At 37.7% G+C, this 26,042-nt stretch overlaps 2 protein-coding genes and 1 long non-coding RNA gene across 3 annotated transcripts in view; 1 reads left to right on the top strand and 2 right to left on the bottom strand.

The window, feature by feature from the left end:
- Window positions 1-1,363: 1,363 nt before the first annotated feature.
- LOC124273390 lies at window positions 1,364-6,096 on the bottom strand. Its single transcript, XR_006897638.1, has 2 exons — window positions 2,736-6,096; window positions 1,364-2,701 (listed from the first exon to the last, which is right to left on the bottom strand). It is a non-coding gene; the product is annotated as an uncharacterized LOC124273390 (long non-coding RNA).
- Window positions 6,097-7,091: 995 nt separating this feature from the next.
- LOC124273391 (leucine-rich repeat transmembrane neuronal protein 4-like) lies at window positions 7,092-12,431 on the bottom strand. The gene is made up of 2 exons (XM_046708654.1): window positions 12,355-12,431; window positions 7,092-11,195 (listed from the first exon to the last, which is right to left on the bottom strand). Exon 2 carries the CDS (start codon window positions 11,075-11,077, stop codon window positions 9,170-9,172), a length of 1,908 nt encoding a protein of 635 aa, XP_046564610.1. The 5' UTR covers window positions 11,078-11,195; window positions 12,355-12,431; the 3' UTR covers window positions 7,092-9,169.
- Window positions 12,432-13,409: 978 nt separating this feature from the next.
- The window catches only part of LOC124273392 (calsyntenin-1-like), a 30,873-nt gene continuing 18,240 nt past the window's right edge, over window positions 13,410-26,042 (top strand). Inside the window, 4 exon segments of the mRNA XM_046708655.1 lie at window positions 13,410-13,600; window positions 19,030-19,179; window positions 19,905-20,103; window positions 23,299-23,846. Coding sequence (XP_046564611.1) covers window positions 13,537-13,600; window positions 19,030-19,179; window positions 19,905-20,103; window positions 23,299-23,846 — 961 coding nt within the window. The 5' untranslated portion in view covers window positions 13,410-13,536.

The following is a 26,042-nucleotide window of genomic DNA, read 5'->3' on the forward strand; positions in this document are numbered from 1 at the left end:
CTTCCAGCAAGAAAAACGCTCGTGCCCACACTGCCAGAGCAACATTGGACTTCCTAAGACAACGTGGCATCCAAACCCTACAATAGCCTGCACTCAGTCCGAATTTAAGTCCAGTACAACACCTTTGGGACGAGATTCAAAGAAGACTGAATGGCCTCCAACCAAGGCCGACAACTGCGGCTGGACTCGATCAGGCATTTCACAGAGTATAGACCCAAGTGCCTATGGCCTTCATCGACCGGCTAATTCATTCCATGTACAGACGATGCAATGATTTAATCAATGCCCATAGAGGCCACACACGATATCAATGCTCATGCTGTTAATCACTGTATTGTCTGGTCCACACTTGATTATTTACAGACCATATTGCTGAGTGCTGTGTAAAACTTAACTCACTCACTCAGAAGTACAGAGGCCAAATGTTCAAATGTTTGAGGTACTGCTGTGTGTGTTGTTATAAAACAGTCCTAGTGGCATGTTTGTTGTTTAACGCTGCACTCAGCAATACTCCAGCTATGTGACAGCGGTCTGTAAATAATCATGTCTGAACCAGACAATCCTGTAATCAACCAAGTGGTCTCTAATACTGAAAATATCCGATTCACTAGACCAGGCCACATAGCCACCCCTTAAAACATGCATAGGTTGCTTGGGTACAAGTCTTCCCTGGAAACCCCATCTGGTAGTGAGTTTGGTTTTACGCCCCTTCTGGCGACACCAGAAATGGGCATCACACAATGCACCTATGTGGGGAATCGAACCTTGGTCTTCAGCATGACAAGCGAACGCTTTAAACACTAGGTTACCGCCCCGCCCCCCATGTAGTTGCTCTTTGATGACCAGAAGCGCAATGCAGATCTTGTCTCAAGTGTAAAACGAATGTTAAGTGTTCACTGTCCAATCAACATAGTAGATACAAAGTCCTATCTTAACCTGAAACACTGACCATAACTCACATTATTTTCACTACCTTCAAAGGCATTCTTCATCCAATAAATCCCTTCAGGGCAATATCCTACGAAATAGCAAGTTCATACATCAAGCTTGCCCACAAAACATTAGGTAACACGGCAGACAGCAGAAACCTTTGTCTCCTAAACAACACTGACTTACCGTTAGCGCCATGATAAAACTCCAGACTAATGGCTAGCCCAGCAGCAGCAGGTCAAAGCAAAGCTCGACACACTGTGATGTTCTATGTGACTTATTGAACCTGGTCCAGAGAGATGTCACAATGGGTGACTATAATGAACAATGCAACCGTTGGCACCCTGATGAAAGTCCAGACAAATGCCTCGGCTAGCAGCAGCAGCAGCAGCAGCAGGAGCAGCAGGTGGTCAAGGAAAAGCTCAACACACTGTGATGTTCTATGTTATTTATTGAACCTGGTCCACAGAGATGTGACAATGGGCGACTATAATGGACAATGCAATGCTGTTGATAACCTGCACTGTCACGGGCAGAAAGGTGCAGTAAATACAAAAATGGTCTCTTTCCTGTATAAAATATACTCTTATTGCAGGTAAAGCTGGGCAACACTTGATTGGAACATTAAGTCAAATGGAGAGAGCAATATCCCTTTCACAGAACCTTACCCTGGCAGAATAAGAATTGCACCAATATGAACATCCAGAAGGATATTGTATCTTTAACTATCAAAGCAAAGCAGAAATAAGTTTGCTACTCTTCCAAATACCCGTCTTAGATGGGGCAGTTTGTATTCATATTTTACACACTGGTGGCTACATTTATCTCGACAGGAGTGAATGTCAAGGGATAGAAGTTAGTTATTTGGGGTTTCTTTTCTGAACATTCTCGGAGATGTCTATAGAAACATGTAAAAATATATCCATATCAAATAGCCTTCAAATACCGTGTTAGCAGTGTGTTATCATTCTCCATTATCAATTCATCACATGGATCTGAGTTCGACTACTCTCATACATTCTCCATGCTGTACACTGCAATAGAAGCAACCTGCATAATAGAATCGGTGAATTATTTAGAGAAACATTTGTTGCAGAGTTCAAGTGTCACTTCTTGTTGTTTCATGTCAAACAATGATGGAACTGTCCTCATAGGACCTCAATAATATCCTCAACATTCTCCTTATATTACTATTGTGAACAACTAAAACACATTGTGAAAAAATATAAAGAACTCTGCATAAATAGCACACAGCGCTCTGCATAATCAAGTAATGTTAAATAATGCTCCATATATACATGATACACAAGGGTGCAGAAACACTCACTTGACGACACACCTCTACTGATACAATGTCCGACAACTAGTCGACATGAATCTGGACTTTACCCCACACTGTTATAGTCTTCAGTCACTCCCTGGTTACAAATGAGGTGACGATATGTACATAAATAGGACCTTACATTGTGGTAGGAGATATTTAGCAATCATTCTGGAGTCACAGTTATCATACCAAAATAACCTGAGATCACCTTAGCTATATACTGATGTTTCCTTGGGAGCCACCTGATAGATGGCCACCCAATTATCATAAACCAATCTTTCAACGATGGACAATCGATCCACATTCACCCATCTCCGTGATGGACAACTGATCCAAATTCACCCATCTCTGTGATGGACAACTGATCCACATTCACCATCTCCATGATGGACAACTGATCAACATTTACCCATCTCCATAACTGACAACTGATCCACATACACCCATCTCTATGATGGACAACTGATCCACATTCAGCCACCTCCATGATGGACAACTGATCCACATTCACCCATCTTTGTGAAGGACAACTGATCCACATTCACCAATCTTCGTAATGGACAACTGATCAACATTCACCCATCTTTGTGATGGACAACTGATCCACATTCACCATCTCCATTATAGACAACTGATCCACATTCACCATCTCTAAGGTGGACAACCGATCCACATTCACCATCTCAAAGGTGGACAATCAATCCACATTCACCATCTCAAAGGTGAACAACCGATCCACATTCACCTTCTCCATGGTGGACAACCGATGCACATTCTTTATCTCCATGGTGGACAACCGATCCACATTCACCAGCTCCATGATGGACAACCAATCCACATTTACCATCTCCATGATGGACAACCGATCCACATTCACCATCTCAAAGATGAACTAAAACATTTCCTCAATGGCTGTCTGAAGCCGGACATTTTTTCAAGCATTTATTGTAGTTCAGACAGGCTCCTGTTACAATCAGGCATGCATCATCACTAATTCCATACAAGATTAAACATTGATGTTATAACCATTGCCCACAAATGTACAAATGGACAATGAACCTGCAAACAACTGACACTCACTGAAACAAATATCAGATTCACGCAACATAAAACTCAAGTTTAAAAAACTGGTCCCTCAAGATTTCACCACCATCACAAATCTAAGCACCAAACTTGACACACACAAGGCAACTTGCAAACCTCAAACTAAAACTATGTACCTATGCAATCCTGCTGTCTGCAGTGCTGAAAGACAAGGGCACCTATAAAACAAAATGCCAAGGTCCGTGACAGTTGTTCTAAATACATTGTCACATACATAATTACAAATCTGACCCTACATGCTGCACACATATCACACATCCCTCATACACAAGACATATTTCTTGTTTTACGGAGATTATCTGCCAACATTTCAATCAGAAACAAGAAAATACACAAATATGTACCTTTCCCTTGAGGTCAAATCAATACAACTGAGAATATGAAACACTCAACATTCTTTGAAGATCTTGGTACAGTTATATGTGATTTGCCTCAACATTGAAACCAAAAATATCAACTCCACAATGAAAGAGTGGTGAGAAATATGCACATTTCCAACTGAACAAAACATTTCTCAGAATCTTTTGACAAAAAATTACAACTCATCATTCACAAAAACAAAAGGAAACTATGTTCCCTTACTGACAAATTATAGCAGGGTTGAACATACCAAGCAGCATATTGACAGATGTCAAACAGGAATATTTAATGAAAATCATGAACCAGTAATTTGTTTCTCAATGCTTATATGATGTTGCTTAAATTTCATTTTTGATTATTTAATACTATCTTATATAACCAACCTCTGTCTATCAAAATACATTAACTTTAGTATCATGCTAAAACAATACATACCACTAAATCTTTTTAGACATTTTATTCTTTCATACTACTGCAGTCAGTCTGTCATGCCCTGATAGTGAGTGAGTTTCGTTTTACGCCGCTTTTAGCAATATTCCAGCAATATCACGGTCGGTGACACCAGAAATGGGCTACACATTTCACCCATGTGGGGAATCGAACCTGGGCCTTTAGAACAAGCGAATGCTTTAACCACTGGCCTACCCCACTGCCCCATATTCCATGACAGATGTATTGATAAGAAAGAATTCTTTTGAGTGGTGTTTATTCTCCCTCTCACACAAAGAAGACAGGGATTGTTCTGTGTGATGTGTGGGTACAGATGCTGGTAACCTTATCGATGCTTGCTTCATAACAGTATCCTCATCGGTTGAGAAACATCACACAGACAGAACAAAGATGTTGAAATCTCTAAGCCACAGCTGTCTTCACTGATACCATAGCTTTTAAACTGCCACCTAAATTTATGCTACTAACATTAATATTTTGCTCAACCACAAAATCTGAGAATAAGTTTTTTCAGAAGCATATCAATGTGGTATTTATATGTTTCGTCTTTTACAGAAATGTTTTTGAGTCAGGTATTGTTCAATTCGGCTTCAAGGTTACCCAGAAGTGCTGAAGGTCATTGGGTCATTGAATGTGATTTGAATATTCTGTCATTTTCAGGAGTTAATTATATAACATACAAAAAGGACAAATCAATACAAAGTGTTGGGGAAGGAGTTCAAGATCTTCAGATACTGTGGTCTGACATCGATGCTCATGATCTTGATCACTGGATTGTTTTGTCCAACCAACCAACCAACCTGATATCATGCAGTATAAGTATTGTTAATGTATCAGCTGATCTATTTAAAATATGATATGCATTTTTAGCTCAAAATAAAAACATTTTTAATTGGGTGGGTGACCAGCCCCCAAAATTGCTGGAACCAAAAAAAGAAAGATATAAATCTTTAATGTAACAGGGCTTTTTTCAAATCACACAAAAATAATCATGTTTTTATCTGTCTGTAATCATTGTTATCTTGATGAAAATATATAAAGTCCTGAAAATAATAGGGTTGTGTTTCCAATGTTTTATGCAAGTTCTCTACAAAACAGAGTTGCACCAGACTCCTACCAGACTACTTAAGGAGGCAAAGACAATGTTGAACGCGCTAGTCAGCAAGTCTATATCACAGCAGCCAGCATAAACTAATACATCAAGGTAGGAAAAGCAGTGGTCGACAGTGCGAGCACCAGTCCATGCTGTACAACAGCAATCAACCACGTCATGGCTGAAACAGCTCTCCAGAGGCAGACATTAACATTAACGCCCATAATATTTTAAAACAGAAAGACTGAGACTTACTGTATGATCAATCAATAATAGAAAGCTTACAGGTAGAAACGGAGAACTTCAAAGCTATACTTAAACCAAAATAGAGGCTCAGGTAACTACAAAACACTTAGCATCAAAGGTGCTGTCAGCTTCAAAGTGAAGTGTATCTAACATTAAAATCTGTTCAGAGAATGTACATATATGTAAATTCTCTGTGAGAATATGCATATGTTCTAAGTAAATCCATCTTGACTTGAGAGAATATGCATCAACATTGCACGTACATCTGTTTCTGTTTGTAATAATATGCATCCTACTGGTGCTGGTTAAACATCAGAGTGACAGCTGCCTCATCAACTTAACAAAGCAGTGATATATTACCCCTGGTCCACATAAAGAAGTGCTGCAAAACAATAATCAGGACACAGGTGGGACATTCATTACACAGCCATGTGACAGAAATACAGGAAGCTGCCCAGTAACCATGACGATTACAACTAAAAAAATGACAACAAAGTGACCTATGATATGCTTATATATAAATGTTGAAAGTTTGTACTGAACAAAAACAATTAATAACCCTCAATACATTGTGGGATACCTTTATGGACCTGGGTAGTCGGTTTTCAAAACAAACAAAATAAGAAAAATCCCTGATAATTTTCATGATCCTCAACTTTTTTCGCTTGGTATATGTTGTTTTTAAATATGATATTGATTGTCGTAGTTTTTGTAATATACACAGTATTGCTAGAATTGCTCTAAAATGTACAGACCGTTTCAAACATCCAATGATTTTCCCATATGTATCGTTAAATCCATTGGCAGTGATTGGGTGACACTTTATCTTCTGTTTTTTAAGTTAATAATTATGACTGACCAGAGCCAAAAACATACACTGAGAATATGAAAATAACTTTTAGTTTTGTTAACCTCATCCCTCAAACTTTAAAACATTTAGAAATCTTCATGAAACATCCACATATTAAGACAAAATTATTGTAACTTTCTGAATAATCAAATGAAGTGAATATAGTCTCAGGGCACAGCAAAAGTCTCATGAAAATAAAAAGATATCTTAGTCTCTAATAAGATACCTCAGTGTCTGAAGATCTGACAACCCTCCACACACAGAAGTGTCAGGAAAATGTTGTGTGAACTATGATTGTCCATTTAGCTGAGTCAAAGAGATGTCATATTTCACTGATTATTTCGCTTCATCTCTTTAGTGCTTTGATTCGGATTGTGTTTAGTTTTATGCTGCTTTTAACTATATTCCAGCAATATCATGGCGGGGGACAATATGCTTCACACGTTGTACACATGTGGGGAGTCGAACCCGGGTCTTCCGTGTGCAAGCGAACTTTTAACTACTAGGCTACCCCACCGCCCTGCTTTGATTTGGAAATTTCGGTTCCAATAGAAGAAAATCAAAACAAAATATAAATATTCTTTCTGTACACCATTTTTCATGGCACTCAACATACATAGCCTATATTATTTACATCCAGAACTGGTTCTTTAAATTCATTTTCGAGATACAGATTTCAAATAAGTTGGTCTGAATGCGTCACTCATGAACACAAAGAATTTTAAAGCCTTTAAGTCAAGAGGCTGATTAGAAAGGCCCCTGTTGTGACCTCCTGACATGGGTTTGTCAGATCATCATCAGGTTAGTATCTTATCAAGGTGGTCATATTGTTATGATATCAAAATGATATGGAATGTCTTTTCTTTTCCTATGAAAAGCAGATCAAAGGATGTGATTTTATTGCCATCGTATGTTATTCTATGTTTGGAAAGCCTAATGAACTTCATGAATAATTTCATGAACATAGAACAAAGCACTATCATTAAACAATCTACCAAAATATAGCCAAATATTTCAACATCACAACTATACCTGTATATCATCCCTGCCAAGTCATTTGACAGAACAAACAAAATTATTCGTACATTTTATCAAAATAGCATTTCTCTCAAGTGTTGTACATACAATGGCATTCAAAGACAAAAACTGACAGATCAGACTCATAAAACCTACTGATGACACGATAACCAGCTTTCTGTGAGTACAGATATTGATATGATACAGTGAAAACGTGTTAACTTGAATTACATCTGTTTAAATTAATGTCACATAAAACAAATAACATCATAACTTCTCTTTATTGCAGAATCATTAAAATGAGGCAATAAGTATGCTCTTTTGTTGTTCTGAACAATATTTTAACAAGATCATGGCAGTGGACACCACAGATGGGCTTCAAAAATTGTACACGCGAGAACTGAACAAGGGTCTCAAGCATGATGATCAAACACTTTAACCACTGTGCTACCCTACTGACCAAGACGAGCAAAACCCTGTAGGCTCTTCATCATACCTTAATGTCTGGTCCACGACCAAACCCTACATCCCTGCGGTTGTAATTGATGTTACAGATTATATAGATCTGATTTCAGTTTGTGATTTCTTTTCGGTAACATCTGCACTCTGCTCCTAATGATCTTTGACAACCTGACAAAATGACAACAACAGTCTCTTGAAATGTATTTCACCAAAGTTTCACTGTTTATACGAGTTCTTATTTCTCCAAACCCATAGAATAAACTAGTATCTTTTCATCATCTTTTCAGCTCTTACAAAACATGAAACCATAAAATGTCTGATTTTTCAGAATTTGATCATAAATGTCAACAACCTCTGGTACTTACAATGCAGAGTTTGAAAGTTTCACTTCTTTTGGAAACATTCTTGATAAAAGCATATTAGCCTTAAAAAACCCCATAACATATGCATGGCTGTTATGATTATGATTATTATGATTATGTTTTTCTGACATTTTGTATATCGGTAATTATCTTAATCCGAGTCTCTAAAACTGATCCAGGACTACTCTGAAAACAAAATGAACAAAATATGGGATAGATTGTCATTGTCATGCAGTTTGATTCATAACATATCAGTATGTAAAAACCTCTGATGACAGAATCCCTCTGTAAAGAATATTTGAGTCTCCAAAAAACATGTCCTGTATGAAAATCGTAAGCTAATAAAACTCAAAATGTGGTGGCAGCAACTAAAGCATTCTTGAAAGTTTGATATCATAAAAACCAAAATTCCTTCAAGAAATTGATCCGTGAACAATAATTATTAATATCTCATACATGAACCAACCTGGTAACTTCTAGCTATAAAGTTTTCCAATGTAGTTAATAGAGCTGTGACGATATATCGTCGTATCGATAATCGTGATACTTTATCTGACGATAAATATATCGATACATTCTTTCATATCGTGATATGTATCGTTGACCTTAACATTGTTAATTTTCATTAGATATTGATGTTTATGTCTAAATTTCTTACTATTACAATGGGATTTTTTAAGGAAAATAACTAAAGAAAGCATATCGTGATATGCATCGAATCGAATCGTATCATTCCAAGATAATGGATACGTATCGTATCGTGAAATTTCTGTATCGTCACACCTCTAGTAGTAAATGTGGTATATGAGCAAGGTGAAGCCATATAGAAAAAGGAATTAATCAAGATTACAGCTAAATCATGTTGATTCAGAGATACAATTATATATATATATATTGAAATTAAATAGAAATGTATGAAAATATGGCTTAATACCTGTATTTCAAAAGCAGAAAAGCGGTTGAGACGTAATTTAAACAAATGTTACTGATCGTATGACTTCAGTTCGCTGATCTGTATCAATATCGGTCGATACTGATATCATTGATATTGTCTGTCCTCTCATGTCGCCGGTACCACAGAACTCACGAAGTGACTGAACACTATATTTCATTGTTTCCACGCCAACCACAATACCGGTCCGGACCCGACTGGCGGCGCTGCTGCCAGATTCCTTGATACTCTGCATATATAGTGTGCTGCTTTCTCGTATAGACTGCACCTGATTTTGAACGTGACTTCGTACTTTCTCCATTCGACGCCCAACACCATACCGTAACCTCCAGCGAGCTTCATCCAAAGTGTCAAATATATTTGCAGGCAGCCATCCAAGTTCTTCGGTAGGCGTGGTACATTTTTGCGGGGAATTTGGGGTGCTCAAAGATGAGGAAATAAGTGGTGTTTTCGGCGGTGATGGGTCAGAACGGTCGTCAGATTCGTCAAGGACAACAACAATATCACTAACAGACACTGCTTTCTCAGACTCCTTACTTTTGTCCTCCATGGCTTTGAGTCTGCGTTGAATTGCACAAACTATCATCTTAATAATGCCCACAATGATCCCGAACACAAAAAAGCCACCAGAACAGTATAGACTTATAAACAAGCTTTGGAAAAATGTTAATTTCAAAATATGAAAAATCTCAACTTCGACAGTTGCGCTGCTATTACTCAAAGGGTTCACAGCAATGCAAGTGAAATTACCAGCAAAATAACCCCTGAATTTTGAAATGTATAGAGTCCCGTTTTCAAAAAGAGTTACGGTAGACACGAGTATAACATTTTTGGCTTGATAAGCATGATGCGAATGATATTCTAGACCGCCGTCACCAATGAAATTGAAACTGGAAGGTCGGGCAAATGTTTCTCCCCAGGGCGTTTCCCATACTATTGCTGGTGCTGGGAAACCTTCGGCCAGGCAGGGAAGATACAGGTCCTGTTGATAGGGTATAACCTGAGGTTCTGATATTAAGGATATCTGAGGCTCAGTACAGTTGAGATCTTCCAAGGCTACAGCTTCTATAGATTCCCCATATAAGTGCTGTGGAGACGAACAAACAGTTGCGTTTGGATTCATAAGGCTGGTGGTCCTTGTTGCCATTGACATCTTGAGGTCTCTCATGGCACATGAACAGTCTAAAGGATTGTTTGAAAGGTCTAAAACTGGAATGTGACTGAGAGCTGATACTGTGTCCACATGGAATGACTGTACAAGATTACTGTTGAGGTGTACCTCTCTTAGATTTAGAAGAGGTGTGAAATGTTTGGAAGAAAGATAAGTCAAGGAATTGTAACTCAAATCTAGAATCTCCAGATTTTGTAAATTCCTGAATATTCCCTGAGGCAAACTTGTTATTCTGTTTTGTTTGAGGATAAGTGTTCTCAAATCCTGAACATCTTCAAACGTGTTTTCTGAAAGACTGGCAATCTTATTGTGAACTAGGTTCAAAGTCAGCAGATTCTCCAAACCACGAAACGCATTTTCGTCAACTTTCTGTATGCCATTAAAGCCAAGATCCAAAATCTGGAGGAATATCATTCCTGTGAAGGCATCGGATTTCAACTCTGTCATGTAATTCTGAGATAAACTGAGCTTTTCCAATTCATCAAATCTTGGTGTTTGATAGGGAAGTGAGGTCAATCCATTGTGGTATGAAAGTTGTTTCAGCAAGGGATAACGTATTACGACTTCCACCAAATCAGACCACGTTTTTGCTGGAGATGAGTGATCACTTCCTTCACATGACACCCAAGATTTGGAGATTTGGAGGTTGCAGGTACAGGCATCTGGGCATTCTCCTGTGCTAGTAACCAAGACGATGATGGAAAGCAAGACGATCAAGTGGAGGATTGTTTCTTGAATCTCCATCTTGTAGGTCATGTCGGTCAAATTTGGGCAAACTATAAGATGTTTTCTGTTCGTTTTCTTTTCATGTTGTTGTCGAAACCATCTCTGTTCATATCAGTGTCGAAACCATCCCTGTTTGTATTATGAACACCTGAAACACATCAGAGTAGAAATAATTTGTCAGCAGTGATTCTTGCTTTGAATACAAAGAACAATATGTTAGTGTGGACAGTTCAGTAACTTTGAAATGGTGTGAGGCAGTTTGGTTGAATGGTATTCCAGTTATATCAAGGCCTATGGGAGCAAAAGACCAAAGAGATGTAGACCATCAGAAATATAATCAGCATGAACTGGGATCAGGACCAAGAATTATACGCTTATGACATGCCAGAGCATAATACTGTAAGGTGTGCCAAAGAACATTCGGTAAGATTACAGAATACCGGATACCTCCCTAACTCCTAGGGTTAGGGTAAGGTTTAGGGTTGGGTAAGGTTTAGGGTTCGGGTTAGGGTAAGGTTTAGGGTTACGGATAGCGTTAGAGTTAGATAGACGTGACATTAACAATATGGTTGGTATGTATCCGGTATTCTGTAAGTGTACCGAACATTCTCCCTTGTACTTTTTATAGTTTTAGTATCACTCAATAGTACACTGGCAACTGAAGATACTCTGGAGGCACAACAGAGGAAAGAGAGGACAAACAGTTCAACAGGAAACAACTACTTTTTGTGAATTCTTTCAGAAAACGGAAAGTTGCACTAGAAACAAACCATATAACCAGAAGTGTCATAAAAATCATATTGAGTGTTACCGCCGAGGTCTTTCTAAGATAGATCAAGAAAATCAGCACATTCAATTAGCTTCTTAGTGTTGAAGGTGCTATTAAGTGTACTTGTTCAATATTCGATTTTATCGGGAACATTTCTTCACTCATAACTTAGACTGAAGTCCCCCAACAAGTTGAGACATATTTAATCTCGCGTTGATGAGGCAAAAGAGACAATTAAGAGTGTCGAAAGAATCACCTGACTTTGAATTCTATGGTCAGTTTAATATTCATAATGGCCACCACTCCACCAACGGAATATTACATACAAGTACTCCCGAAATGGGATCGGACTTATTTCCTGATCACTCGAGGAATTCGATTGTGATTGAGAGAGCGGAACTATCTGACTCATTCGATATTTCGAGGGCCAAATCTAACCTTTCTTGCTCAGTTAAAGTTTCTATTGACCCGATATTCACCAGAAATAAATAAGCATGACATAATATAAATATTTCAAAGAACGTATACAGGTAAATACCATTGCATTTGATGCTCCATTGCCATAACTTTGACTGTAAACAGAAAGTTTTGGGTCCCAGCAGGCAAGTTTTAAAGTACTTCCGGTTCAAAGATACTAGTAACCTAACAGCCTCTTTAAAAAGTAAACGGCATGATTTGGCGATCAGTGATAAAGTGAAAATATGGATCGCGATAATTACGTCAACACCAGAGGTTTCTTATTTTGGTCGAAGCAATATGAAATACATGTAGATGATATGGTGGTAATATAGTTTTAGTCCATATTTCAAACATGACGACATTCATATAAGCCAATATCAATTACATAATTTAGTGTTCAAAACTCTTTTAACAAGCCCTATAAATGCCTTTCATATTCCTTTTGTAAGAACCTTTAGCGATAAGAAAATACATTTTGGGACTTTGTTTGTATCAATCTTTCGAACAGAAAAGGGTATTTGAAATTGTATAACAATAACAAATCATTCGACCTGAATCTGTGATGTACAAATGACAAGAAAAAGAGAGGAATGTCACAACAAATGGCTTCTGTGACATTTTGATAAATATATATGTAAAATAGCAAAGTATAGTTTGCTTAGAAACAGGCGTAGTTGTGGTGAAACAATATTTGATTAACTTGTATTACATATTCAACAGCATCTTTACATGTAGTTAACTAATCTGGGTTAATCTGTGAACAGTGACATGATTAATACTACAACTATCAAGAGAGTAACAAACTTTCAAAATAAACATTACGTGCGTACTGACAGTTATACTATCTTTTGTTAAACCTGTGATTTAAGCTGTGGTGGTTAAATTATTATTCAGTAAATGTGTTTTTAGGAATATACTATCACCACTGTCGCACTAATTTGCAAATACGCGTTTCATAGTAGAATAAACAAAGACAATGAAATGTAAATGCAGCAACTGTAGAAATAACACAGCGTCATGAAAATATTAAAAGAGGTGATAAGTCAGAGGAATATATAGTATTGGTGGCAGTAGGGGGTTTTTCCGTCGGAATTTTGCCTGTTCCGCAGCAGGAAGTCTCTTTACGTCATCGCATCTCATTATCATACGCGCACAGTCAGCCATATTTGTTATTTGTGCACAGGGGAAAATCTGCTTACCAATTTACAGTTGGCGTTTCTACGGACTGTAAGCCAATGTTGTACATATAACACACAGAAACATGGAGGATATACGGATAATATGTGTGTTAGTGACATTATTGCCGCTAATTTGCGGTTATTCAGGTGAGTATTGTGGTTCATTCCTGAACATGTGTGTGATTCCTCAAATAGTGGCTGTCTGACACATTCTCTGAATGAGTAATGAGACAGTGTCAATTAATACTACAAATTTGACCGAAGGCCGTTCTCATAACAATATTTTTGTCAAGTATGTCAGAATTCTGACAACGGGGATGAATATATTTTAATGGATACGCTCAATAGCGGCGTCTTTTTAGTGGAATAAACCGATGTCCGCATCGTTCCTTGTGAAATGTCAAATGGAGTTGATGGCGCGACGTAGCGCAGTTTTTGCTTAACTACAGTCTCAGTTCTTAAACATGGATTGTGCTGTGTTTGTTTTAAGGAAGATAAAGAGACGTACTAGTTTATAATAAAAGAAGTGGTTACAGAAAGGTCGTATGAATATTCTTATTATTCGATGTACACTTATTATCCGAGCGATCTCCGTTTGTAACTCGATTCAGAAGCCGAGTGTGTCAGTGGTTCGAGAAACACGAGATAGGATGGGCACGTTGGGAAACTCCAAATTCGTTGTGAGCGTGATACATTTTCTTTGAATCCACATTAAACACAATGGCCAAAATGATTAGGTTTATGAAAATAATTTCAGAAATGTAGAAATTGGTTTGATTTTCTCTCTCTGAAAACACAAATGTGATGTTTATGTTGTATGTTTACTTCATTTGAAACACGTTATAAGACCTGCGATATAGAAAGTTTAAACATTGATACTGCTGTCAAATATCTGTTTGAAATTTTACCATGAGAATATTCTTTGCGTTTTGCTTCGCTTTATAATAATCCTTTTGTGATAAATCATACTAAAGATTTGTGGATGTTGTAATGGCAGATTATTGTCTATTTGCTGGTTGACTGGTCACATTGTGATGTGATTAGGATTAAGATTAATTAGTAGCTAATCTGAGAGCTGTCAGAATTGAAGTAACCTTTGTTCAAGTTTGTTAAGAAGGTTAGGTGATAATTGAGCTAAGAGGATAATTAGGCTACTGTTCAAAGCAGTGCATATCACCTCTGTGTTAATACTTAAAGCAACACTGGAGAGTAATAACAATAAGCTACTGTCAGTGGGGTAGTCTAGTGGCTAAGGCATTAGCTTGTCACGCCGATGACCTGGGTTCGATTCCTCACATGGGTACAATGTGTGAAGTCCATTTTCTGGTGTCCCATGCCGTGATATTGCTAAAATCAGCGTAAAACCAAACTCAGTCGCTGTTATCAAGATTTGAATATTTTTATCTTTTTTAATGATCATGCTGCAAATTACTGACATGATTTATCTGTAGAAGTTTGACAATCTTATTAAGAATATAGGTCAAATGTTGAAACACTATTGATGACACATGTAGGTCTGTTGAGTCAGGATAATTTATAAATGGCAACTTCTGTTATGCAATGGGTTAATATTGATCCTTATACTGTTGGTAAGCATCAGTGAACGGAGAATCGAAATACAACAGCACAGTATACTTCTATCAAGAATGAACAAATGGACCAAAATCAGCACCATAACCTCTTGTGCCATAGGTCATGCGTCACTAAATTCCACCTAAGGGTATGCATGATAGCAATTAACAACAGCAGTAACGAAAGATGATTGTTGTAACAAGAGGAAGAAGCTAAAGATACAACATAGCCTAGGGCAGGGGTGGAAATATCTTTAAAATTGTTATGTACTCCGGTACAGTGGCACATGTAAAATCACTTGCCCTGATAATTTTTCCACTATACTGGCCGATTTTCTTGTTGATTTTTTATATACACAACATAATTAACATTGGAAAGTCAACTGGACACCGGTACAGCGTGACATACAAATTTGCTAGCCCAACAGAAAAAAAGCACTGGACTGGGGTGTCGGGCAATGGGTTATTTCCACCCCTGCTAGGGGACAAATATAGTGCTCTTAATTGTCAGGCACAATGATAGAAGGATCTATGCCTCAACTTTGTATCATAATAGAAAAAGGTTGATACTCATAACAATTCTTGTCTTTACTTACTAACTGGGTTCGAGTTCCCACATGGGCACAATGTGTGAAGCCCATTTCTGGTGTCCCCCGCTGTGATGTTGCTGGAATATTGCTAAAAGCGGCGTAAAACCAAACTCAGTCAGTCAGTTACTTACTAACTTCTAAACATTCCACCCAAACAGTTCATATTTAAGAAAGTTGAAGAAATACGTGTTATTATTCCTAACAATAGAGGCAGACTTTAGGCATGTAAGTCAAAGGCTCTCTTGTAATAACCCCAGTGTTAGAAAATTGAAAACTTTAGGAGGTCCTAGATTCAAATGCAACAGAAAACAACAAGCCACCCAGGATCCCCTCTAATGTTGAACACTGACAAGCTGTATGAGAATGTATTGATTCAAGATGCCATTGATGTCCTCCCTAATCCCTCGAAGCAAATTGGCTGTGTAGCATGTTCCATTGTTTCTACTCTGTCGGATGAATCATCGTTTAATGAGTCCTCCAAGCAGTCTCTCAAATTTGATCAGTTTTATGCTTGAGTATGATTAAATACAGATTTCAGTGATCAGTAGTGTTGATGTTTTTTTGTCTTCAAGATAAGAGAGTCAATTCAACAGTGGATGGTCCACTCATCATGCTTTGTCTCTGGTGGAAAAAAAAGCTTGAAAGAATTCAGATCTAATGGCTTTCCCCCCAGAAAAACATGTCCCCCTTAGCATAGTAATTTTAGTATGATGTTCACAGAATTGTTAGTCCACAAGAATTCGTTGCGAGAACAGTCTTTGCAGGTAACATATTTTTCATCAGCATTGTTTAATAGATCAGAAAAAAATTAACAGAAGAATTGAACACTGAAAGAAATATTTCTAAATAATTGAATTTTCTTGCATATATTTGAAATCCGTGTCATAGAATTTTTAGAGGGTTCCTGGATGTTTATCATTCTGCTACTGGGCTGCACCCAAACCATTGGGTTTATGGCCATTGACTTCATTCTTACAAGTAATTCGAACCCTGTTATTATTAATATTGCATGAAAACTGGTTCCTCTCATGCATGCGCCACATCACTTCACGTGGCTCCTGTACATATTGACCAGTATCACTAACAGTGATTAAGACACCGGCAGGTCAATACAAGATCTCCTTACAGTTTACTAATTGTTTTTATCTGGCTCAGAAGACTGGCTTCAAGCTGTTCCACATGACAGGGACCTGTCCAGGACAGGAAATGTTATATTTTGTTCATAGTTACATGGGCTGAAGAAGCCTGTTACACAAGCCCTCCTGGTTCAGTGATTGGCAGAACTTGAGATAAGGGGTCAAGATATATCTGGGCCACACACTGTCAGAAAGCTGATAGCTGGGGAGGGAAGCAGCACTGATGGCTTGATAATGGCTTGTGTTCCCTGAACCTTTGTCTCATGAGGCTTTCTCTGGTTACATGTCTTATGTAGGACAAGTTCAAAATATGATGCTACTGAAAATGAATGACAATTTTTTAGGCTGATTATTCTCATTGTACTTCTAAAACATGAAGTTCTGGTTTGTACTTATCATTTTGTGCTAGTTATAATGGATATTTGATTCTATATATGCAAGGACTATTTATGATAAGGATAATGAAATATGTACTGATTGAATGATTTGATCTGAGAAGGTCGGGCACTGTCGGATGGTTCAGTAAGAAAGGAAGGTTGTTAAAAACAATTGCTGTTACCATGGATACCCACAACAGTACTTTTTGTCACTCTAATGTTCAAGCCATGTAAGGTTTTTTTTAATGCTGTTCCATATTATTTTGAACTTGTCAAAGGACAAGAGATGAGATACACCATTCAGAAAGTCATATTCATCGAAACAGTGATGTTTCAAGATATTAGTTCAGTCTTGATAACAACAGGGCGGTGGGGTAGCGTAGTGGTTAAAGCATTCGCTCGTCACGCCGAAGACCCGGGTTCGAATCCCCACATGGGCACAATGTGTGAAGCCCATTTCTGATGTCCCCTGCCGTGATATTGCTGGAATATTGCTAAAAGCGGCGTAAAACCATACTCACTCACTCACTCACTTGATAACAACAACAGAAAAACAACAAAACAAATAAAACCTGTTTCACTCAGCTTTCAGTCATGATTGTACATGTATCATGATACAAAGTCATTTGACTTTTCAAGTAATGATGAACCTTGTTATAGTCTTCAAAATGCAAACATATTTGTTACTAGGTATTTTCAAACATTGTTTTGGGGGTTTTGAAAGTGGAGAAAATGACAGAGGGAGAAATGTATGTAGTCATTCATCTTGTCAAATATCCTGAACAAACTGAGTATTGTATAAAGACAAAATAGCTGCTCACGCTTAATGTTTAGGAAATATATGGTCCACTGATGCTGAATGGTTGATACAAACTACCATTTCATTATTTTAGAGTGATATTCTAATTATTAGGTATGGAAAGATTTTCTGATGTAATAATCAGCTAGATCTTAGTAAGACAGGGCTGAAGTTAAGAAAATGAAACGTACTTGCACCCTGTGCAACCTTTGGCTATAGCCTTGTTGCACCAGATTTAAACAGGTGGCTCCTGCTGCTCAATGTAGAGTTTTATGTAATGCTTGAGTTTGGTATTGATGATTTAGAACATCAGTATAACAAAATTCTCCTGGGGCTAATAAGATCATTTCATCTTATTTCATAAATATTCATGACATGAACAGTAACAGTCATTTAATCACTGTGTAGTCAACAGTCACCACTCCAAGCCAGTTCCTTATTCTGTTTTCTAACTGAAGTCTGTTCTTTGAACAGTAAAGCATTAACATGTACGTGGTGCAAGCTGGTATAAATGCTATTCGTCGAATCAAACCATGTCCGTTAATAAATTTAATTTTTTATTCATGAACACTTGAGTAGGATATTCATAAATTTTTTGAATTCTGGTGTTATTTATTGAAATGAGATCAGCCAAATAGAATATGTCCAAGCCATACGAGATAATAACCAACCTTCTGACATTTTTGATTTGGCAGTAATGAGGTCACTGTTCATTGTCACTGAAATAACACGTCAACATAATCAAAACATGTCAGATAATTATTTTGTTGTTGTTTCACTGAATTTATGAATTTATTTAATAACACTTCAGCTGTGGCTTGTTATTGTATTCGTTATCAGTGCCCCTGATAAGTCTTTAGCCTCAGGTGTACATACTCCTAAAATTAACTAAAGAGGAGTACAGGGACAGTCCTGCTGTTTGAATTATAGTCATGATCTGTCAGGATTTGATTTTATAGTTATGATCTGTCAGGATTTGATTTTATAGTTATGATCTGTCAGGATTTGATTTTATAGTTATGATCTGTCAGGATTTGATTTTATAGTTATGATCTGTCAGGATTTGTGATTCCCAACATTAGACTCCTGTTTGTTTCTTTCAGAACCTAATGCGTTCGACCCTGTGATAAAGTCTTCTGAAGTTAATGCCAGAGGCTTTGCATTATTCCGAGGTCAGATCCGGGAAGATGAGACAACAGTTGACCTCCGACCTGGGTTATCGGCATATGATGAGGATAGCATTGGGCTAGCAAGTAAGTAGAAGACCTGGCACCATCCCCTTGTATCTTCAGCCACTGGCATCCTCAGTGGCTGATCTATTTGTGGCAGTGGTACTCATCCATGGTAGCCATGTTTGATATCATCGACAGGGATAGACATGGCAGTTAGTCTCTAATTCAGGAGAGGGAAACTCTGGAGGGACTGCTGGATTCTTTTCTAAAATCTAGTAATCAGCCATTGGTCATAAAAAAGCTGTGAACAGATTAATTAAAATTCAAACTAATAAGCATTCAGCAGTGAAGATGATCATATGAAGTTGTTTCCTTCCACAATCCCATTTGGTCATATCTTTACGCCTGCAATATGGGTGTTTGTAAATTCCGAAGGTATGCTGTGAGTAAACAGGCGGTTACTTGGGCTTGTAAACTGTTGGGCAAAATTGGTCATAATTTGGAAGGCCTTGTAAGTTCTTGTAGTCTTACCTTCAGAGGTATACGTTGCATTCTGTGCAGTAATGTCAAGATTAGACGACTTATGCTCAGCCATTTGAGGAGTGATGACTTGCCGATTTTTTAATGCAAAGTGGGGTTGGGTGCAGTGAGCGCCCCTGGCATTACCTTGATAGTCACCTAGTAACTTTGAACATTAGTCTTCTGTTTCTGGAGACAGTGCCATATATGTGTAAACATGGTTAATGACCGGAATGGACTAGAATTTCAAAACAGTTTTTGGATAAATTAAAACTTTTTTGTTTCAGGGCTCATCTGCAAATATAAAATACTCAAGAGTAAGAAGCGAGGGAAGATCCCGTTTGTTATTGAACTAAAGAACAAAACAACTGGTCAAGCTGAGATCCGAGTTCGGGAGAAGGAGAGGCTTGACTTTGAGAAGCGCTCCCACTACAAGTTTGAAATAATTGCCAAGGACTGTGGCGATCCTCCCCGCCTATCTGATGTGTAAGTATTGTTGCTGTATATGTAACTACTGGATTGTGTTCTGACATTACTGGGAGGTTTTTGGGTTAGGAAAAAGTTCATTGCCATCTATACCAGTGTGGATTATTACTAAGCCTGGCACAATGTTTCAGGTTGTCCTTGTAATGACCCTAATGTTATAAGTGAAAGAAAAAAGGCCTTGTCAGATTGATTTACTTTAGAGTACAGTTGAGAACGAAGGACCAACTGTAATTTCGGACACAGGTGTTTTGTGTATTAAAAGCATTATCAGTTAAAAACGTTGACATTTTAGGCTAATGTAATTTCTGAATCTAGTATGAGCGTCAGTTAGACTAACAACTAGTCTCTGAAATGAACATATTTTGCAGGGAAAAAAAAGGTCATAGTAAAAATAAATGGAAAGGAGCCCTGTGACTTTTTTCATTTTCTGTGGACTGCCTCTATGGTGTAGTGGTAAGAGCGTCCTCCCGGAGAGCGGAAGATCGCGGGTTCGATCCCTGACCGCGTCATACCAAAAAGACAGTTAAAATATGGTACTTGTTGGTCCCTGCCTGGCGCTCGGCATTAATGGGTACAACAAGGACTGGTCGGCTCAGTCAGTATAATGTGTCTGTATAATGTGTCTGAGTGGGGTATTTATGCTTCATTGGTATCTCTGGGCTGGCACTATAAAACCAGCTTAAGTCTGGGCTAGTACAAGCAGCTGCACATACACATACACATGCATGCACGTCGTCATATGAGCGAAATATTCTCAAGCACGACGTTAAACCCAATTTCACCTCACCTCATTTCCTGTGGAAATCTAGACTTGCCACATTTTCTAGACTTGCGGGGGCTTTCTTGGATATATTTGCTTCAGGGTCTGTATGGCAGACTAAGCATCAGTATGAGCCGATGTTTGGAGTTGAATGACTTAATTGTTACATTGTGGTATGTGGTCCCAGTGTTTTGGTGGATTATAACACGGACATTCAAAAATGCCATGTAATGCAAATAGCTGTAACATGATATCATAACAGGAGTTGATCTGGCTTAAATATGCTAAACAAGTAGGCAACATGGCTACGATCAACATATCAAGTGAATGCTTTTTGGAAATCCCATAGGATGCATGCTTTCGTACATCAGCATCTAATTTTGTATATTGATGAGAACAGGATGCAAGTTTCTGTGCTTCATAGGACCAGCTGAGTGTATGTTGTGTCAACATGTTGCTGAATGAGAGATGATGATGTGTCTGCAGGAAATGATACAAGACATCTATTTCGAGACTTGAGTGGTCATGAATTTGGGATTTTGCCAAGTAATTGTGAAATTTTAGGATGGTGAGGAAATATTTAAACATAGGTGTTCTTGTAGAGGCATAATAATACCTTTAGAATGTAATAATTAGGTCATAGTAACTAATTAAGAGATTTTCATTGGTGGTGTTTAAGAGTTTTCACTTCACATAATGCTTTCATCCCTAAGTATCAATACACATATATTGTCTGTTATCTTTCTTGGTGGTATATCTAACAAACAGTTCAGCTCAATGTGAATCAAAGCAGTTGCTGTACCAGTGTCCGTAGCATACGACTAGCGTAATCTGGTGGTCAAGCTTAATGCCTTGGTCAGTGATGGTCACTGTATCCAGTTTCTAATGCTCCTGATGTTGATCATTGGATTGTCTTGGCTGGACACAGTTACTAGTATATTCCGCAGATCACTGTCATAAGGTGGACTAAAGTACTGTCGGAAATAGAAATAAACTGTTGTTTCACATTTATATCTACAATTAAGGAAGTTAATATGTGAAAGTGTGGAATATCTGTTAAACCAAGTTTGGCCTAACTAAAGTCGCAGTGGGAGGGAGATAGGAAACGTAGAAAAAAGGACTTTACTGAGGAGTGCAGAAATTAGCAATGCAGGTTTTTTTAAAGTCCAATGCGACTTATTTAGAACGGACCATGGCTTTATGCAAATTAGTGTGCGATGATATTGTATTACAAAGGACACTTTATAAATGATCATTTTGAAATTAGACTTAGCTTCATTATAAACGATAGCAGCCGTAAACAATTAGACGTAAAAAGTTTTGCCTGGTTTTACGAGTAAACATGCTTTTCTAGATATCCTATTACGCATCCCTCTGAACGCCCAGTTAGGCAGATGTGGGTTATTTTGACATATGCTATTTGCAATTGTGCAAATTTTAGGGATACAGAGTAACAGCCTAAAAACAGTTTTTTTCTATTTCCGACAGTACTTTAGTTATGATTGTGGGGTGAAACAACAAACAAAAACAGTTGAAGGTTAATGTACACAGATGCCTTGATCGATTGTGTGGTATATGCATTGCTCCTTTCATGATCTGTGTCCAAAATTAGATGACAGTTTAACAATTCAGCTATTGTAGTCTGATTCTGCTAACATGAAACATTGATTGATTTAACTTTTTGAAGTTCTTATTAATCCCTTGATTTCATGGAGGAAACTTAGAGTGTATGAAAACACGTCTGACAATTTTTCAAGATCTGTTGTAATTGCAAACTTTCCTTGTTGAAGTGTTTGTTTTACAGAATATTGTTAAAACTAAAATATTTAAGAATATTGCTTGACATAATGGATACTGGCATTTATTCCAATTTGTGACTTTCCTGTTTTCATTATTCAGGATCGATCAGTATTAACTGGTCAATTGCAGTTCAGACTGAAACAATACCTCGTCAGATTCAGTATCTATTCATATTTCATCAATTATGATGCAGTAGAGACTTACAGGATGTAGTTGTTCGATGATAAGACAGAATGCCAGATTTGAAATGCTGTTCACTAAAGATTAATCAATACACTTCCTTGTCAACCAGTGTTAGCTGGTCTTTTTATTAATATCCACGTATAATCAATAATGTGTGGCAGGTTGTGATGTACGTTTTATGGCCAACATTTATCAGTCTTTACATATTGTAGGTATTGATTTGGCCTAACATCAATGCTGGTTGTTCATTGTAGCTGTCAGCAATGTTTGATATAAAGGAGGTCCCAAGCTTGAGGATTGTTCCCACAATATTTAAATCTATCAACTACATAAATCTTTAACTTCTAACAACAGGGTTGTGGCCAGGGCTGCTTGACTTGTGAATGGTAAATTTTGAACACCAGAGGCAGTATTGTTCATCGCTGTACTGATTGCTTGTTTTTCCTTTGCAGGGCTGTTGTTCAGATCAAAGTGAAAGATGTTGACGAGTTTGCCCCAACGTTCGAAAACTCATCCTATTTTGCCACAGTGCAAGAAGGCAAGATGTACACCAGCATCGTGTCTTTACGAGCATCTGATGGAGACAGGTCCGCGGATTACCAGGGAATCTGTGACTATGAAATCCTTACTCCAGAAGTTCCATTTGAAATCGATCATCAGGGAAATCTTAAAAACACAGAGCCTCTGGATTTCAATATTCACCGAAATTACATTCTTAAAGTTGTTGCCAGCGATTGTGGCAAGAAAAGATCGAAACCTGTGTTCGTGAACATTGTTGTGGAGGAATTATGCCGTAGTGGTTGGCAAGATGTGCGGGACCATATTCCATATGTCGCAGGAAGTGGTAGGCAAAAAATTGCCGATCATGCTCGTCTTCAACTTTGTGAAGAGGGATGCACACCTGAAAAAATAGCTGTTAGGATGACCCTGGCAACCAAACATATCGGCAAGGGCTGTGATCGTGATACATATTCTATTACATCTCAGAGAAAACTCTGTGGTAAGTATTGCCAAGGGAGATGGAGATATATTTTGCAGTGGCCTGTTAGAAAAATGGAGGCCTGTGTTTTGTTCTTTTATCGGGCAGGACACGCTGGAGAGAATTGGATTATGTGTTATGAGACGGTAGAGTTCACAGTTATTGTGTAATGAGGTAGTTCTGGGAACAGCGCCAGTTGGATCAGAACTGTTGATTTTGACATGTTGGAAGTACAAAGGGTCACTACGCAATTCATGTCCTGAGTATAGGATAGACTGTTTACTTCATTCACAATTCAGTATTGGGTTTTTATTATCATTCAAATTCTGTAAGTCCATGTATCAATTGTCAGTTTTGTATTATGGTATCATTAAGTACTGTAGTATCTTTATTCTGTTTTTTTTTGTTTTTAGTTGGTTTAGACTCACTAAAAGGAACACCATGAAACTACACAATTATCTTGGGTCAAACTGTCTTTCTGATTTTTCTCTACTTTGTTGAGAAGTAGGGAATAATTCACATAAAAATCTTTCATCTAATAAACCAAAAGAACTTTATGAAGTTTCTTTTGGTATCACTTTGCAACTGCCATACTTCCATCATAGTGTTCCGCAAATAGCTGGTAAATTGCTGATGTGAGCAATGTTTACTCATACTTTCAGTTATATATTCTGTGAGTGGCGTGTGAGTTGGTTTTCATTTATTGTTGTCAATGTCAAATCATGTACAGTGACTTGTATCTTGAACAAAAACATCATCATTGTAATATTCCTGGTACCTGCGGTCAAAGTAATGCATTTCAATTGCTTTCTTGGAAAGCTTTTTTCCGGAAGTGTTCAAATAGTGAGGTCATAAGCGTTTTAAAAGTCAGAACATGTTGGCCCTTTTTTCTGGAAAGGTGTTGGTCCCCTTTATGAAATCAATGGGCCAGTTGACTCAGTTTTGTGAAAAGCTGGATGTATCATTGGTTATTTGATATGTGAAATTGAAGTAGACAGTGATTCACATTAGATACCAATACTGAACACCTGATCCAGGTGAGGGAACACGACTCCAACACCTGATCCAGGTGGGTCTTGCTCCATAGTGTGTTGAACTGTTGGGATTTATTGTGGCAGACAAACATTAACAGTGTTTGAGATAAAAAATAATTGCCAGGCTGCCATTAGGACCCACAGATCGCTGACTCGACTCTCCAGGCTTTCCTTTTTACGCAAACAGCTTTTTGTGACAAGTAGATCAAAGTGTAAATTTGCTGCAGGCCATCAGGACAGAAACAAATTTGAAAGCATGTGCCAAAACATGAAATATCCCTGCCACGGAGCTACAAGCATGGGCTCTGCTTAGTTTTAAAGAATTGGTGTTTCTGGAAGGACATATGTTTTGTTTGACGTTTTTCTACAGATAGCTGTTGTATTTAGCCTTGGGTTATTGAAGCAATTTAGATTGTTTTCGTTGATGTATATATACATGGTGAACCATGGAATTATTTTCTCAGTAGCCTCGACAGCCTCAACACTAAAGTATTCATGAGATTTAGTATTTATTGCAGGTCATGTCCGAGAATTCATTGTTTGACCTTGAGTAGAGTGGCTGGAACCTTGTGGCTGTCATCAGGAGCCATAGTGTTTCAGTTGTATATTGGGGTCATCTTGACCCACAGATGAACATTGACCTTGGTTCACATTGGCTTTTTAGCAGTTTGCTGCTGTCAAGACTTAGCATGTTTATGGAGTCTAAATATTTTGTCAACAGTCACTTTGTGCTGAGTTAGCATGTTTAGAATTTCCTTTTGATATATTTTTGCTGAGAATGCTAATTGAAAATGAAAGAAATTAACAGACTTTATCATAATGATCTACTGCAGGTTATGGAGGACAGCTTCTAAAATTAACCACATTAGTAGTGTTGAATGAAATAGCCATTGAACCAATTATTTTGTCTAAACATAATCTTGTTAAGAAGTGAAAGAAAGAGTAATTCTGATCACTGTTTCGTTTCTAAGTTGTGAAGATCTTGAGTGTTTTGTCTTTTTTGTGGTGTTTGTCACAGTCCACTTTTCATAAAAAAGTACACTAATATTTCTGTGTAATTTACTTTAATTAATAATTTTCTAAAATCATAAAACCTGTGAATATACTCAATTCTAACATAGCAATGCTGAACAAATAAAAAAATAATATAAAAAACAACAACATAGCAATGCTGCAAATTATT

The sequence above is a fragment of the Haliotis rubra genome, unplaced genomic scaffold (assembly GCF_003918875.1).
Source record: "Haliotis rubra isolate DU_JTF1 unplaced genomic scaffold, ASM391887v1 Scf18, whole genome shotgun sequence".
NCBI lineage: Eukaryota > Metazoa > Mollusca > Gastropoda > Lepetellida > Haliotidae > Haliotis > Haliotis rubra.

Coding starts and splice junctions, on each gene's coding strand:
- LOC124273391 (XM_046708654.1), bottom strand. CDS start 11,077: ATGACCTACAAGATGGAGATTCAAGAAACAATCCTCCACTTGATCGTC.